Source organism: Anolis sagrei, chromosome 4, assembly GCF_037176765.1.
Source record: "Anolis sagrei isolate rAnoSag1 chromosome 4, rAnoSag1.mat, whole genome shotgun sequence".
NCBI lineage: Eukaryota > Metazoa > Chordata > Lepidosauria > Squamata > Dactyloidae > Anolis > Anolis sagrei.
The window spans coordinates 94,724,167-94,740,733 of record NC_090024.1 but is presented as its reverse complement, the minus strand read 5'-3'; the positions used below and the strand labels follow the sequence as shown (position 1 = coordinate 94,740,733).

The 16,567-nt window shown below is 37.7% G+C and overlaps 1 protein-coding gene across 1 annotated transcript in view; it reads right to left on the bottom strand.

Moving 5' to 3' along the window:
• CDH9 (cadherin 9) overlaps positions 1–16,567 on the bottom strand; it is a 176,017-nt gene that overhangs the window by 23,730 nt on the left and 135,720 nt on the right. The window contains exons 7-8 of the mRNA XM_060774692.2: positions 11,440–11,693; positions 563–699 (exon numbers count right to left, since the gene is read on the bottom strand). Coding sequence (XP_060630675.2) covers positions 563–699; positions 11,440–11,693 — 391 coding nt within the window. The remainder of the gene's footprint in view (positions 1–562; positions 700–11,439; positions 11,694–16,567) is intronic.

The following is a 16,567-nucleotide window of genomic DNA, read 5'->3' as shown; positions in this document are numbered from 1 at the left end:
CATAGTTACATTGTATTAGCTGGCAAAAGCATCTTTTCATACCTTCCATTGTCGAAGAGGAAATGTTTTCTTATTCAGATACTTATAACATATATACTCATGTATAAATCAAGAAATATTAGGCAAAAAACCAAATCCCAAAACTCGACTCAATTTATCCATGAGTCAATGTAAATATTGCACATTAATTCTGATCAAAAAAGAGCCTAGGCATCTTTGTTAATTTCAATAGGTGCATATTGTTTGTATGTGGCTACAGGGATGTCAATATGACATCATAAAGATTCTGTCACTACAGAACATGAAAAATGCAATAATAGTGGAATCTATATTAGCACACCTATCTTTTAACTATGGCTGTGCTAGTACCAACTGCCAATTTTATTCAACTGCATTTTGTTGCATTGCAGTCACTTCCAGCTATAAGATTTACATAATTTTGGAAGCTGGAATTCAGTGGGATATAACACCATGTGAATATGAATGTTTAGGGCCATTGGTTTTGGTATATAACACCTCCTCCCTCCCTTTCACATCCAATTATGATGCAGCTGAAACTTACTGATTTCCGTTGCTATGACAGTGAGGTTGTGCCATGGAGCTGCTTCTCGGTCAAGTGTCTTTGAGACAAATATGGACCCGTTTCCTGAGTGGATGTTGAATATTCTGTCAAAATCAGTGTGACGATCCAAAGAATATCTGCGATAGGACAACATACACACCATGGTCTTCAATCATCCAGGGGTTTTCATTTCTGCTCATTTAATAGATGTTTAAATAATGCACAACTAGTGAAGTTTATTCAGTCCAAAATTCAAAAGCATTTTATCTCATTTTAGATGCAATTGAAACAAAACCAAAAGGATTTAGAATAATATTATCAAGACAAAAAAGAATAACACAAAAATATAGAAGAATGAGAGAGGATACAAACAATGAATAAAAACATAATATGATTTTGCTTTTCATCTTTACATAATTCCTCATTTTCACAGAAGGGAGAAGAGATGAACAAGAACATACCTTCAGAAAGTTTTTAAAAAATACTTCGTGCACAAGGTCCATTTCAGTGAGTATAATAGTGTTGGAGAAAGAGCTTGATGAAAAACTGTAGCTATATTTGATTTGTAATCACAGTCCTAAAGCCATAATTTTAAGCAAATGAGTCCCTCTCTCAAAGTCATTCCCAAATGTGAGTATGTATTATTGGTGGTATTTAGAATGTCCAGGCCTGTTAATAGAGGAAGACTTCGATCCCTTTACTTACTCTTGATTTCATTTACAAAGCATCAAATCTATTATGCAGTACAATTTCCAATCAATAAGCCATCGTTCACTTGACACACACACACACTGTGATGCCAAACCTCACAGTGAAAAGGGGAAACTCTAAGAAATTGAACAAAATGTCAAAGGAACTGAAAAAAGTTTACCACAATATATAAAGTAGCTTTGTTGTTTTAGTACAGGCTGTCCCCAAGTTACAAACAAGATAGGTTCTGTAGGTTTGTTCTTAAGTTGAATTTGCATGTAAGTCCAAACAAGTACATTTTAAGTATACTTCCAGCCATATAGATAGATAGATAGATAGATAGATAGATAGGTAGGTAGGTAGATAGGTAGATAGATAGATAGATAGATAGATAGATAGATGATAGATAGATAGATAGATAGATAGATAGATAGATAGATAGATAGATAGATAGATAGTTTTAGCTCTGGATAGCACAGGGAGGGCTTAACACCCTTGTGGTGTTTGTTTTACTGTCTGTTCCCTTGTTCAGAAGATTTCTCTTCACTTTCTGTTCCTGTGGTCACTGGATTTTGAAAAAAATAGCTTGTTGTAGAAACAATGATTGGTAATAAAGATTTAGAGGACACATCTTTTCCCAATGATAACTCTTTCATGAGTGAATTTCCCTTTCTGGGTAGATTTCTCTCACTTCCTGTTTATTTATTTATTTATTAATGCACTTGTATACCGCTAATATCTCAGCCTAAATCGGCGACTCATTGCGGTTTACAACATTTAAAAAACAATATTCAGTTAAAAGCATAAAACACATATACAGTACAAATTATTGGGCCACCAATAACAATCCTATGCATCTCATAACTGGAATCGTAATCCAAAATTCATCGTCCGTGTATAACCAATCCTTAGTCATCACAATTCGTTACAACGGATTAACCGAATGCTTGTTTAAACATCCATGTCTTCAATCTTTTCCGAAACACCATCAGCGAAGGGGCTGATCGTACCTCTATGGGGAGGGTGTTCCAAAGCTGGGGGGCCACCACAGAAAAGGCCCTATCTCTCGTCCCCGCCAGCCGAGCTTGAGAAGCAGGCGGGATCGAGAGCAGGGTCTCCCCGGAAGATCTCAAACTCCTGGTGGGTTCATAGGCAGAGATGCAGTCAGATAGGTAGCTTGGGCCGGAACCGTTTAGGGCTTTAAAGGCCAACGCCAGCACTTTGAATTCAGCCCGGTAGCAGATCGGTAGCCAGTGGAGTTGGCGCAACAGGGGGGTTGTATGCTCCCTGCGCTCCGCTCCTGTTAAAATCATGGCTGCCGAGCGTTGGACTAGTTGGAGCTTCCGAGTTGTCTTCAAAGGCAACCCCACGTAGAGAGCGTTGCAGTAGTCTAAACGGGATGTAACCAGAGCGTGGACTACCGTGGCCAAGTCAGACTTCCCAAGGTATGGGCGCAGCTGGCGCACAAGCTTTAGCTGTGCAAATGCTCCCCTGGTCACCGCCGAAACCTGGGGTTCCAGGCTCAGCGATGAGTCCAGGGTCACACCCAAGCTGCGAACCTGCATCTTCAGGGGGAGTGTAGCCCCATCCAACACAGGCTGTAACCCTATGCCCTGTTCGGCCTTGCGACTGACCAGGAGTACCTCTGTCTTGTCTGGATTCAATTTCAATTTGTTCGCCCTCATCCAGACCGTCACAGCGGCCAGGCACCGGTTCAGGACCTGGACAGCCTCCTTAGTAGCAGGTGGAAAGGAGTGACAGAGTTGGACATCATCCGCGTACAGATGACACCGTACCCCGAAACTCCGGATGATCTCCCCCAGCGGCTTCATGTAGATGTTAAACAACATGGGAGACAATATTGAGCCCTGAGGAACCCCACAAGACAATGGTTGTGGGGTTGAACAGGTGTCCCCCAACAACACCTTCTGAGATCGACCCTCCAGGAATGACCGGAGCCACTGCAAAACAGTACCTCCAAGACCCATCCCTGCGAGGCGTCCCAGAAGGATACCGTGGTCGACGGTATCGAAGGCCGCTGAGAGGTCAAGCAGCACCAACAGGGACACACTCCCCCTGTCGAGCTCCCGGCGCAGATCATCCACTAAGGCGACCAAGGCTGTCTCGGTACCATGTCCCGGCCTAAAGCCAGACTGTGCCGGGTCTAGATAATCCGTGTCTACCAAGAATGTTGTCTTGCCCCTGTTTTTAACTATGAGTCATTTGTAAGTCAAATGTTAGTAACTTGGGGACTGCCTGTATTTGAATGATTTTTTTATCCCCCTTTCCATGGATTTTATATTCATTGCTTCACTTACTAATGCTTCCAAAAATATGCCCCACTGGATGTGTTTTTGGGCTCTCTATGTTATCCAATGATTTTAAGATACATTTTCAGGCCGAGAATAGTAAAAATGTAAGTTTTGCTATTATCCATGGTTTTAGGTATCTATGGCGGAAGTAGCAGTGGCTTGGAACATATCTTCCATGGATATTGGAAATGTACTGCATATACTAATGAAGCACTCTTCTAGTCATGTATTAATTCTACAATTATATTCTACTAAATATATTGTATTTCAGTGCATTGTTGAATATGATAACTCCTTAGGGAAAACAATGGAAGGGAATGTTGCAGTTAAAACAAGAGGAAAACATGGCTCTCCCAATGCCTCTGTTTTGGCAATGGATTCTACATCCCTAGATTCAGCCAACCATAGTTCAAAATATTTGATGTTTTTTTAAAAAAAGTAAACCTTGTTTTTTTGTTGTGTGCTGAATGCTATACTGATGTGTAGGCATAATCTGTAGCCTTCCACTATTTCATAGTGCCTAGCCGAAGTATGCCTGTTTGTCTGTACCACAAAGGCTGTGTCTATGTGAAAATCCAGTGGATCTATGTAATGCCACTGGATTGGTTGGTGCTAGGTGAAGGATTGACTTGCTAGTAAAATAGCTTTCTATGTCATCATTGGAAAACAAAAAGAACATATATATGAAGATAAATGGAGAGAGAAGGAAAGAGCCACAAAGAGAGCCATGTTGCCAGAGCTGGAGAAGGGAGAAAGGGAAAGGGAAGGGACAGAAATGAAAGGAAAAGAAAGGAAAGGAAAGGCAGTAGAAGGAAAAGAGGGAGGGATGGGGAAGAAAGAGAGAAGGAAGAAAAAGAAAGGATAGGGTAAAAGGAATGAAAAAGATAAAAAAAGGATGAAAGCAGAGGAACAGTAGTGCCTTCCACATCCTAGCAAGGCCAGGTCGATACAGTAGTTGTAGAGATGGAGACTTAAGAATCTTAAGATTTTTGTATCCACAGCAGTCCTAGAACCAAACCCCAGTAGATATTGAGGGCCCACTGTAAAGATTTACATGGTAACAAAAACATCACTAAAGACCTCATCACATTATTTTCAGGATTCACCAAACATCATGGCAAATCCATGGGGTCCCAGCAGGGGGCATGGAGAACCTGTTGCTCCATATCCCACATTGCACAACTTACCTTTGTCTCCATCTCATGGGGGAAGTATCTGGCACCTGGCTTCCCCCCATTGTCCTGAGGGCAACATGGGAAGCCTCACATAGCTGTGCTGGTGGCATACGCTGCTTGCTCTCCCCTTTCCTGACGGAGCCTGGCTGGAAGTTCATGTATGTCATATAATGGGCTCTGTCTCAAAAGGGAACAACAAGCTGTGTACGATGGACAAAGTAGCCTATCTGATGAGGTGGCAGAAAGAGAAAAGTATCTCTGTGACCAAAAACATGAAACAGGAAGAACTGAAATTGAATAAATTTGAAAGCAGATTGGTGGTAAGAATGTGACAACAAAAAATAAAAAGATGCAGGAATGCTAGGTGCAAAAAGATAAAGATTTTTACTTAGCCTTCTGTTTTATCAGAGAAACAGCTACACTTTCTGTTGCTGATAATGACTTCAGAAGAATAAATGGCCAAAATATTAAAAATGATGTTGACACTGAAGACCAATTTATAAATTATGCAAAAGAACTTAATTAAAATTGTCTTCTTCATTCTACAGACTGAGATTGTGTTAAATAAAATCTATGCTATCTCATAAAAATAACTTCTGTGTATATATAAGCATCATATCCTTATCTCACATTTTCTCCAATAAACTTTCTTCATATATAGCTTTCTTCCTCTCTGGCTTAGCTATAACAATCATTTCAAATGGTTAGAAGCAGAGAGAGACCATGGACCTCATCACATTAGGCTCCTCAAGCCGGAGGAAAGCAGGGGCATCCCTGGGGCAGTGGGGAAAATCCAGCAGACAGCATAGGAAGGAATCCATTGCTCCATGCCCTGCATTATGTGTATTGCTCTCTTTCCCCTCCTGGAGAGGGGGGAGCAACACCACCTGGCTTCCCCTCGCACTTTCCCTATTCTATCAAATGAAAACACAGGGCTTTGTCGTAGGCTGCTTTCAGCATGGTTCATGGACTGAATCCCGCTGAGAGAAGCTGTGTGTTGTCAGAAAGTATCTGGCAGGCTCCATCCAGGAATTGTACTTGACACATCCTATGACGGGTAAGAAAGCCTGTGTTCATGAAGCTGTATAGTACTATCTACACTGATTGTTTAATGCAATTTGAACTGCATTATATGGCCAATGTACACTCATAAAATTTAATTATATTGAACTGTATCATGTGAGTCGACACTGGCCATATAACACAGTTCAGACTGTATTCAATGGTCACTGTAGATGAGGCCTGATTCCAAATAACTCAGTGAATGATCACAAAATACCAACTTGTGTGGGAGAATGGTTCAGCCTAGAGGTGACTATGTCCTATAAGGTGACATACTATGCACACAAACACACACACACACACCTTCATGCAAGTAGAGTTTTACAGAACTGCATTATATTTGCTTCCCACATCTGCAATACAAAGTACATAACAATGTAGAAAAAAATGAGATTTCTCTCTCTAGATACTACATTCACAAGCAGCAGGTAAGAAAAGGGAGATAAAGTTGAAAACTGAGGAGAAAGAGCAGAAATAGTGTAAAACAAAGGGAAACATAGGCAGGGGCCAACAGAACTGAAGCCGTGGAGCAGGTCTGCAGGAATCTTCAACACATTGGTGGGAACACTTGATAACTGCAGCAGAAGACAGTTATTACCAGTCTGAAATCCTTCCTCATGTCCAAGACTTTAAGATTCACCAGGAATCTATCCAGAAGTTGCTTCTTTTATACAAAGGCAAGGAAAACATTAATAAAGAATGTTGCATCTTTTTTTTTGTGGCAGACTTCCTGCCAACACCTCATAACTGTCATGACACTGCAAGGCAGTTGACAGCAGAATTTCTTCCATTGCTTTCCACGATCCTCCAGACCTGTTAACTTGTGAGAGTGGAGGTAAAACCACCTGGCATCAATCCTGGAGTGCTACTGTGTGAATCTGATCATTATGTCATCTGTACATATCTTAGGAAAATTATCACTTTCACAATCTAAATGACTCCCTTTTGTCCTATTACTGTAAACAAAGCTATCATTTGCAAGTCCAGTAAATGCTCAGTGTTCCACACGGCATATGCTGGGGAAATAACTGAAAATCTTCACACCAGTTTCACAATCACAGGCCAGCAACCACAGCAAAATGGCTGGGAATGTCCACTGTAAGACATTTTAATTCAGATTACAACGCATTTTTTATTTGGGGGAGAAAAAATTAAACCCTAAAATGGTAAAAACAAAAAGGTAGAATGCTGTTTTTACATTCAGGCACCCTATATCCTCATTGTAATGAAGACTGTAATCATAACACATTTATTTGAAGCAGGTGCTAGTAAAATAAATGGACATATTTCTCAACAAACACAGAGGGAATTGTGCACTTAGACCTGGGAAAGACTACTACAACTGGGATCCTCCAGGAAGATCACAAAACTCCCAATGAACTCCCCCAGTAATAAAAAATGTACATCTGGATTTGAACATTTTTAAATGGCAAACAAGGTAGAGTGGTCTTGTAAGTATTTGTTTTTGTTTCCTTGACAAAATTAGAGCAATCACCTTCTATCCTGTCTAGGGCTGATGGGAATTTTGGGCCAACAATATCTGGATGACCACAAGGCATTTTACTTTTGGTTCATGAAAATAATTGAAAACATTGGAATAATCGAAAGAACAAGTGTGTCAACATTCATAGCTATTTATTGAGGATTAGTTGCATAAATAATGTATCATTCAATTACTTTTCACTTATTAATAGCTAAGGTTCTCAGAAAGAAGAAGACTGCATTATAATGTCACACAAATGATGTTACACTTTGCAAAACACTTGATCTCGTTAACAAAGATATGCAGCTAACATTTGCCAATACAAATATTTTTCATTAAACACATTTTTAAAGCACATTTTGGGTGGGTGGGTAGGTGGGGGTAACAGCACATTGCACAAATAACCAACTTCCATATCATGGGTAGAAAAACCTGGTACTTTCTAGATATTTTGGACTATAACACTCACAAACACCTAACAAAAGAAAAAAAAATGGTCAGGGATATGAGAAGTTGTGATCCAAAACGTCTGGAAGGTTTACTTCTAACCTAAGTCAAAACAACTTATTTGTAAACATCTCTTTCTCTAAAAATAAGGTTTCAAAACAAAACAAAACAAAATCCTGGATGACAGGAAGAGTTTCTTGAGTTTATTTTTAAATCAGTCTTAAATATGGTTTCATGAACAGTCCCTTTGTTTTTAAGAGCACATATTTAGAAAATATAAACTTATTTATATGTCAAATAATTTCTTATCTATCTGTGTTGGTATTCATAAATTGTTCTCTTGACAGTTCTACTGATGTAAGGTAATTGCATGCAATATTGTTTTGATAAGCATGTAGTTTGTGTATATATAAACTTTCCAGTGATATTGTGGAAGAATACAAGTGCTGAGATTGTAGGATTGCTAATGTAAAAATAGTTAGGGGGAAATCAGCTGAAAAAAGATGCATCCCCTAATAAATGAATTGTTTTATTTACATATGATTTTCAGCAAAGTTTTCAGCCAACAAGCCACTGTATACCACAAGCATATGAAGTATCATATGTGCACAACTCTTGATGGCAATCCTGTTGGTGTCACTATTAATTGTCAGAAGTACATTAGAAAAGTACTACTGATTTCAGGTTTCAAGAATTAATACAATCATTAGATCTCATCTTATGTAATCAAGGATACATATTCAGTTTGTTTGATCAAAAAATGATTCAAAACTCATTTCAAATGTAGGGCGTGCTGGTGGTTTGATTCTATAGTAAATTCTGATTTTCACAGAAAAAAATATTCAAAACTTTTTGAAACTTCTGAGACTTCCAAATCCTTTCCATTATGGTTTGAAAGTGCTTTTTTCTGTTTCAATGGGTGGTCTTTACTTTGAAAGTAGTTGTTTTACTGCAGAAGGGGGGGGGGAGGGGGAAGCAAAGGGAGGAAATTCATCCAGTTTTAAAACACTTCCTAGGATCCAGACAGAGGCGAGAGGAGAGGAGGGGGAAAATTCATCCAGTCTGTTTTAAAATGCTGAATTATTTCTTATTTATTTATTTACTTTATTTGTATACTGCCCCTCTCAGTCTTGCGGCAACTCAAGGCGTTTTACAATGTTTACTGATGGTTATTGATGTTAATTGCTTATTGTATTATTGTGTGAATTGTTTTTTAAATGGTTGTACGATGTTTGCATTGATTTTTGCCGCTACTTGTTGTTAACCATTCTGAGTCGCCTAATTGGCTGAGAAGAGCGGTATACAAATAAAGTAAATAAATAAATAAATAAAATTCAATGCCACAAAATACAAGAACAATTTAAAAACACTAACATCAATAAAATCATAACAACGCCAGTAAAAGCATAAGTTAGTAAATCCTCAATAAAACATCCTGTCTGAATTACGAAGATTCTGACTGAACCTAACCATGCCTAATATTCAGTGTTCATACTGTTTACACAAAATGAACACAAATTATACTGCCATGGATCAGAGGTAGGTTAGATCTGTGGTTATGAAGGATGGAACTGTAATCCACCAGTTCGGTTGAATTTGGAGTTCCTGACCCCTTGAAAGTCAAAGATTCCCAGAACTTGTGAGAACTGTGTGTTCCTGACACAAAGTAAACTGTGCAGTTTTTGAGAACTGTGCAAAAGTCTGAGAAACTGATTAGGTTTTCAGTCATAACCTACAATCAGAGTCTTTTTTTAATCCAAGTAGGAAGCTACACAAACCCGCCCCCCTACACCCCCACATTATTTTTACTATATCCATAGGGAAATTGCAGAATAAAACAGGTTGAATTGCACAGTATATCTTTATCTAAACAACACAAAACATATTTTAAAAAAAACTGCTCCATTGTTCTTGACACTTGCTTTGGAGAAATCAAGATCCAAATCCCTAATTCAGCTGCCTTAAGAAACTCAGATTGGTTTTTCATAAACATATGTTTTAGTTGCCAGCAGCAAAGATGCTGGACTGCCTGTTTTCCTTTGGTCATTGTGAACATTAAAGCTAGTATTTGATTCATATTTGTGGTGATCATAAGAAAAAGTATTTTGTCCCTCTTCCTTTTCTTTACTTTTTTCTCTTGATAAAGGGATGAGCTGCACTCACATAGATCACCACTCTTTTCCCCAGCCACACCAACTTCTGTGACACTGGAGATAGAAAATGTGAATTGCCTGTGAAGATGGATCTACACTGTCATGTAATCCAGGATCTTGTCCCAGATTATCCACTTTGAATTGGATTACAGTAGAGTACAACTTATCCAACATAAACGGGCCGGCAGAAAGTCAGATAAACAAAAATGTTGGATAATACGGAGTCTTCTGTTAACCATCTTATGTGGCACTAGACACCTATACTACTAACAACAGGAACTCAAAGGGTTAAGGCAAGGCAATGCTTCGGGGCTAGAGTGGCCCAGCAGGAACTTCCCAGATGTGGAAGAAGAGCGTGAAAATCACAGAGGGAAGGAGGGAGGACACTTACACTTCCGGTCCTGCCTCTTTTCTCCCCTTTCCTCCCTCCTCCTCTTCCTCCTCCTCCTCTTTCTTATCTTGCCTTTCTCTTTATTTGGAATAAGGAGCATTCCTTTAATTGAAGAGGAAATGCTGGAGGAAAAGGGGGGCATGAGATAAGAACATCAGATAAGACAGAATGTCAGATAAGCAAAAGTCAGACAAGCAAAACTCTACTGTATACGCATCCACACTGTCATATAATCAAGTTCAAAGCAGATAATCTGGGATCAGAAACTGGATTATATTTTGGTGTCTATGTGGCCTTTGATCTGTGATAAAAGTTTTATCTAAACTGACCATTTAATGCAGTTTGAAACTAGCTTGAAATACATCAAATGTGTCTTACTAGCATCAAACTGTGGTGACCAGACAACAGGCTCTCACAAAAGTGTGAGAAAGAAAGCCCTTAATGTCCACCGATGTTCTGTGCACTGATCATCATCCAGGCCTCAAGCTGGTTCCAGAAATTCTTATGTAATCATCTGCCCACGGAAAACACTTTCTTCAATATTCTGTTGAAACTTCATTAAATGGCCAATATATATTATAATGTGCTAAACAAAAATAGACATACCCATAACCAAAAAAATCACAAACAATACAAAGTTTTTTCTGAACATTGAACAATAAAATGTGTAATCTTGTTGTAGCATAGTACATTGACAATTATTTTAAGTCAATATTTGCTACAAGGTAATGGTACGTGGACAGATGTGTCCACAAATAAACCAAAATCACATGTCATAGTTTTACTGCTGGATCAAGCCTAGACTTATAAGCTGGCAGAATGAAACATTGTCAGTGAACCAGATAGGAAACATTCTGATGTCTCTAAAATGCTAGAACGTTTATTTATCTGGCTGTTTCCAGATGCCTTGGACTACAACTTCTATCAGTCCCACAAATGACCAGGGGTGTTATCAACCAAAACTTCTGGGAAAGGGCTGGGGAAAGACCTAACCATAAAATGCTAATACAGGTTGGAATGGGAAACTTATTGTTGTACAGGTCAGCATTGATACAATGAAATGATATGTTTTGAACAATAGTTTATTAAATAGTGATATTTGCCAGACTTGTGTAAGGGACATACACTTTTAATGCATTTTCATGTTTGTGAAAGGTAACTTACTTTATTATGTTCCTTGCAGCATCTGGATCCTGAGCTATCACTTGCCCAATGATACTTCCTTCCCTGGCATCTTCATCTACTTCTATTAAGTTTGAAGGTATGCTAAAAACTGGTGGTTCATCTATGTCTTCCACATAAACTTTAACCAGAGCCGAGTCCTTAAATGGTCCCATGTAGAAAAATCGTGGATCGGGATGAGTGTTGGTTGCTTCCACTTTTAGGATATACAGATTCTTCTTTTCAAAATCTAATTGCTTGCATTCAAAAAGGAGAACAAAAAAAGAGAAACAAAAAAGGTCATATACAAAAAAAATCAAGCACGTTTCAGAATGATAAGAAACAAACTAGCATTACTTGAAGAGTTTGCTTTAGAATTAAACCTCAATCTTATATAAATCGTGCTTTCCCATTGATCTCAGTGAGGCTTACTCCTAAGTAGACATGCATAAAAATTGCACTTATTATGATTATTATTATTAGTATAAATATTTATTATATTTTATACCCTGCTTTATCTCTCCTGAAGTGGATTCAAAGCAGCTTAACATAAAAGCATGAGCATAACCATTTAAAATATACATATATGTGAACATTAAAACAGGATTAAATAGGGACAGTATTTTTTAAAAATCCCAGTTAAAAACCATTAAAACAAAATCAAAATTAAAAACCACAATTGATTATTGATTGATTCATTGAGTGATTGTTGTTTATTTGTGGTTGTCTTTCTTGTGTCCAAGAATGCATGTATCTACTGAGAACAGATTTTTGAATAGTGGGAGAAATTATGGAGGCAGAATTTTGATTCTTCTTTGCTCTTTCCTTTCAAACCCAACAATATTTTTCTGGAAGAAATCTATAATGTTTCATTTTGGTAGGCAATTGGCTTGTACAGGGTATACATGTAGGATTTTTCCACACTTTCATTTGCCATATATTTTATCACATTACTTCAATGAAGTAAATCTTCTTAAATATTTTGAATCCCAATGAAAAAAAAGTTTTGATGGAAATATTAATAAAAAGCACATACATTCTCTCTCTTTGTTTCTCTCAGTATGTGTACTTAAGTTCTCTCCTGTTTTCCTCCAAGGAGCTAAACCAATATATATTATCCATCTTTTACAGATTACATCATTAGCCTTACAACAATTATAAGCTTATGAAAACAGGAGAGAGAGGGAGGGAGAGTGGGAGAGAGAAAGAGAGAGAGAGAGATGAAAGGTAATTCAATCATCTTTTTTAAAATTTGTATCAGTCTTGACCAAGCCTTTTAATTGTTCTAACCATTGCTTTGTCATGCCCTAACAAATAGACATGAAGAGCAGGCAGGATTTTTTTCTTTTAAGATTTATGTATTGTTGGGTAATTCCATGCTTATGTTGCTGTTAGTGTTATTATTTTTTTTTATCATGTTGTGACTCTGTATGTTTTGGTGTTGTTTGAGTCCCCCTGGGGAGATAGAGAAATATATAGATTAAGTTTTTATTAATTATTATTATTATTATTATTATTATTATTATTATTATTAATAATAATAATAATAATAATAATATGGGTCCTTGTATTTTTCATCCAATGTTAGATATATTCCAAATTCTTATCCCCAGCTTTAACTGAAAAGCCTGGAAGTAGCTTGTCTTGTTTCTATGTCTTAACACAATTGAACAAAGACTGGGAAACATTACCTCTTTGAAGGAATATATTCCCCAGTTTCCAGAGTTCTCAGAGTAGTAGTCAAAAAATCAAATTTCCCAGGCTGTGCATTAGACATATCTCTTTTTTAGTGGTTTCAGGTTTATAAAATGGATACATTTATTGATTGGCCTATTGGCCGTATCAAAACATTTAACACATAACACAATTAACACATAGTCATACATAGTCATACATACAACATACAACCCTCGGTATAAAAGAAGTTAAAATAAACAAGCTGTTAACAAGGTCTCGTTGAGGTCAAATGTCTGCGTCACCTCCACAGTTTACCCCAATTGATTCTAAATGTGCAATTCTCAGCTGTGTTGCTTTGAATAGAAAAAGGGCTGTTTTGTGTGTTATTTTAGGGTTCTGGCCGGCCAACAAAAATGAGGTTTTAATATATGGGTCCCAGTGTGTTTTTTGAGTAATGTATGGTCCAAGGCAATGGTCTCTCTCTTTCTTGTACAGCTCACAGTTGAACAATACATGTGTGATATCCTCCACCTCTGGTGCTCCACAAATACAAAATCGTTCGTTGTATGGGACTTGATTAAACCTTCCGTGCTTGACCATTGTATCCAGCTGTTCAAAACGAGCTCTGGTAAATACCCTCCTAAGGTGTTTAGGCATTTCTATTTTTAGATATCGAGCTGTTTGGAAGGTATGTTTAAAGCGGCCTAACCATTTCAGTGAGCCAGCTTTACTGAGAGTAGCGATGTCTTTTTGGCCTTCTATATCCAATACTCGTTGAGCAACTATTTTTGGGTCTAACTCTTCTAAGAGATTTGGATACCGAGTCAGAAGTCCACAGCTCCTAATGTATTTTGTCAGGAGAACTAACCAAGAGGTCTGATGTTGATTTTCTATCTGCTCTAACAGGCACAGTTTTGGGAGTCTATCATTTTCCATGGCCATCAGTTTTGCCCAGTAGTTGTAGGCCCTGGTTTATAAAATGGAACTCTCACAAGCTAAAAGAACCATCTCATTAAAACCATTTGGTTGATACTATGTCTTATTGCCAGAGAGAAATGGATGAACAAGAGTGTATTGAGTTTCCAATATGTATCTCTTAGGGAAGAAAATTCAGAACTTGGACTCCAGTATTTATGATACTAAGATACTGTAAAAAGAAGAAGAAGAAGAGGAGAACTAAACTTATTTAAAAGTCCTATATTTAACTTCAAAATAAAATCAGTGGAATCAGCATGGTTTATTTCCAAGTGAGTGAGCTTAGAAATTACAGCCTTGACTGCTACAGAGAGGAAGCAGAAACAATAAAGGTTTTGAAGCTGAGTCTTTATCATTGTGTAGTTGAGAGTGTTGGAAGGTGTGTGTCCATCAATCAATACAAATAACTGCTTCATCTGACTGAGGATTGCTGAAACATGCTGCATTTTGCATGCACCATTAAATGCAATCTACATTCTACTGAAATCAATGGCTGAATTGCTGTTGATCTGAGTGAACCAGAAGTATACCTACTCTGAAGAGAGTAATTTGGGAACAATTAGCGTAAAATATATGTCAGCAAGAAATTATTTTCATTTGTGATCAATGTCTCCATTAAGAATACTCTTTTTAAATAAACCTGAACTCAACATTTATATATATATAGAACCAATATATATATATATATATATATATATATATATATATATATATATATATATATATATATAATGGTTCTATAGTCAATTTTCAGAAGGTCAGTAAAAAAGTGACTTTGTTTTATATTTACCTAAAACTTGGACATAATTCTTTTGGCTGACCTGAGGGTGGAACTAGATAGCTAAAATCATATTGATAATCTCAGACTGATAAAAACCCATTGAATCACATAACTGTTGATTAAATATTTATTAAATGGTTGAGTAGATCTACTTGAGTTGGGATTACCAAGATTCTGGCAGACATGTGCCAAATTCAGAAATGACACTGAACTTGTAATTGAGTGCCATATGAAAAAAAATGTTTTCTCCATAGCTTTCTCTTATGGCAGGCTATGAGAAGGATGGTATAAATACATGCTAACATTTGCAATAAATTGCTGTTTCTTTTCTCTTTTTGCTTTTAGCTGAATTTTGCCTTTATATCTCACAATTCCCTAATATAAATGAATTCTTAATCAGTGACTCAGAACAGGTATCACTTCTGGTTTGGATCTTGACCTGGGAGGGGATTAAAATCTGTTAGAGTGGCATTTGCAGGCTGGAGATTAGCAGATGAGATAAAGATTTATGAATGACTCAATTCCCCATGTTATATTCTTGCCTAACTTTTTATTGGTGTTATACAGCAAAGATTGAATTGTGTGAATGGACTATAGCAACTATGATTAGTTGCTAAACTTTAGTTTAGCAGCTATGATTAGTTACTAAACTTTAACACAGTTAGAACCTCATTTCTGTGAAGGGATACATTATGGACCAGACCATAGCTACTTGATATACAGTTGTAACTAAATGTCACTCAATTATCTAACTTCTTTTCTCAGCATACCATAGTGTCATCCTGGATGATATATACATTCCCAGAGAAGATATCTATGAAATTTACAGAGTTGCCATAAGCCACACATTGTCAAGGAACTTGAAAGTCATTATTATTATTATTATTATTATTATTATTATTATTATTATTATTATTATTATTATCTTTATTTGTACCCCGCTAGCATCTCCCGAAGGACTCAATGCGGTTTACGAAGGCCAAGGCCTGAAAACACAACATAACAATACACAACCTAAAGCAAATTAAAAACAGTTAAAGCAATATTAAACAACAAGCAATAAACAATACACCAAGACACAATAAAACTGGGCCGGGCCAGAGTAATGGGTACAGATTAAAAGTGCTGACGTGACAGGTGGTATGTAAGGGTTATGGGGTAAGTGCAGTGTGCCAACAATCTTAATTTCTAATAAAGTGCTTCTGGGACTTGTTGTTGGAGGATTCCTATTCTGGAAAGGCACATCGGAACAGCCAGGTCTTCAAGTTCTTTCTAAAGACTGCCAATGTAGGGGCCTGTCTAAGATCTTTGGGGAGGGTGTTCCAGAGTTGGAGGGTCACCACAGAAAAGGCCCTGTCTGGCGTCCCCACCAGACGCACCTGCGACGCAGGCGGAATCGCGAGCAGGGCCTCACTGGATGAACGAAGTAAGCGTGTGGGTTCATAAACGGAGATGCGGTAGGATGGTCTCAAACCGTTTAGGGCTTTGTAGGTAAGCACCTGCACCTTAAATTGGGTTTGGAAAATAAACGACAGCCAGTGGAGCTCCTTGAACAATAAGATGGTTTCATTATTAGATTCCACTTCTAGTTTACCAAGCTAGTAACTGGAGCACATGATGCCCCTCTTAAAGCAGCTCAATTGGACACCGATAAGTTTCCGGTCCCAATTCAAAGTGTAGGTTATCACCTATAAAGCC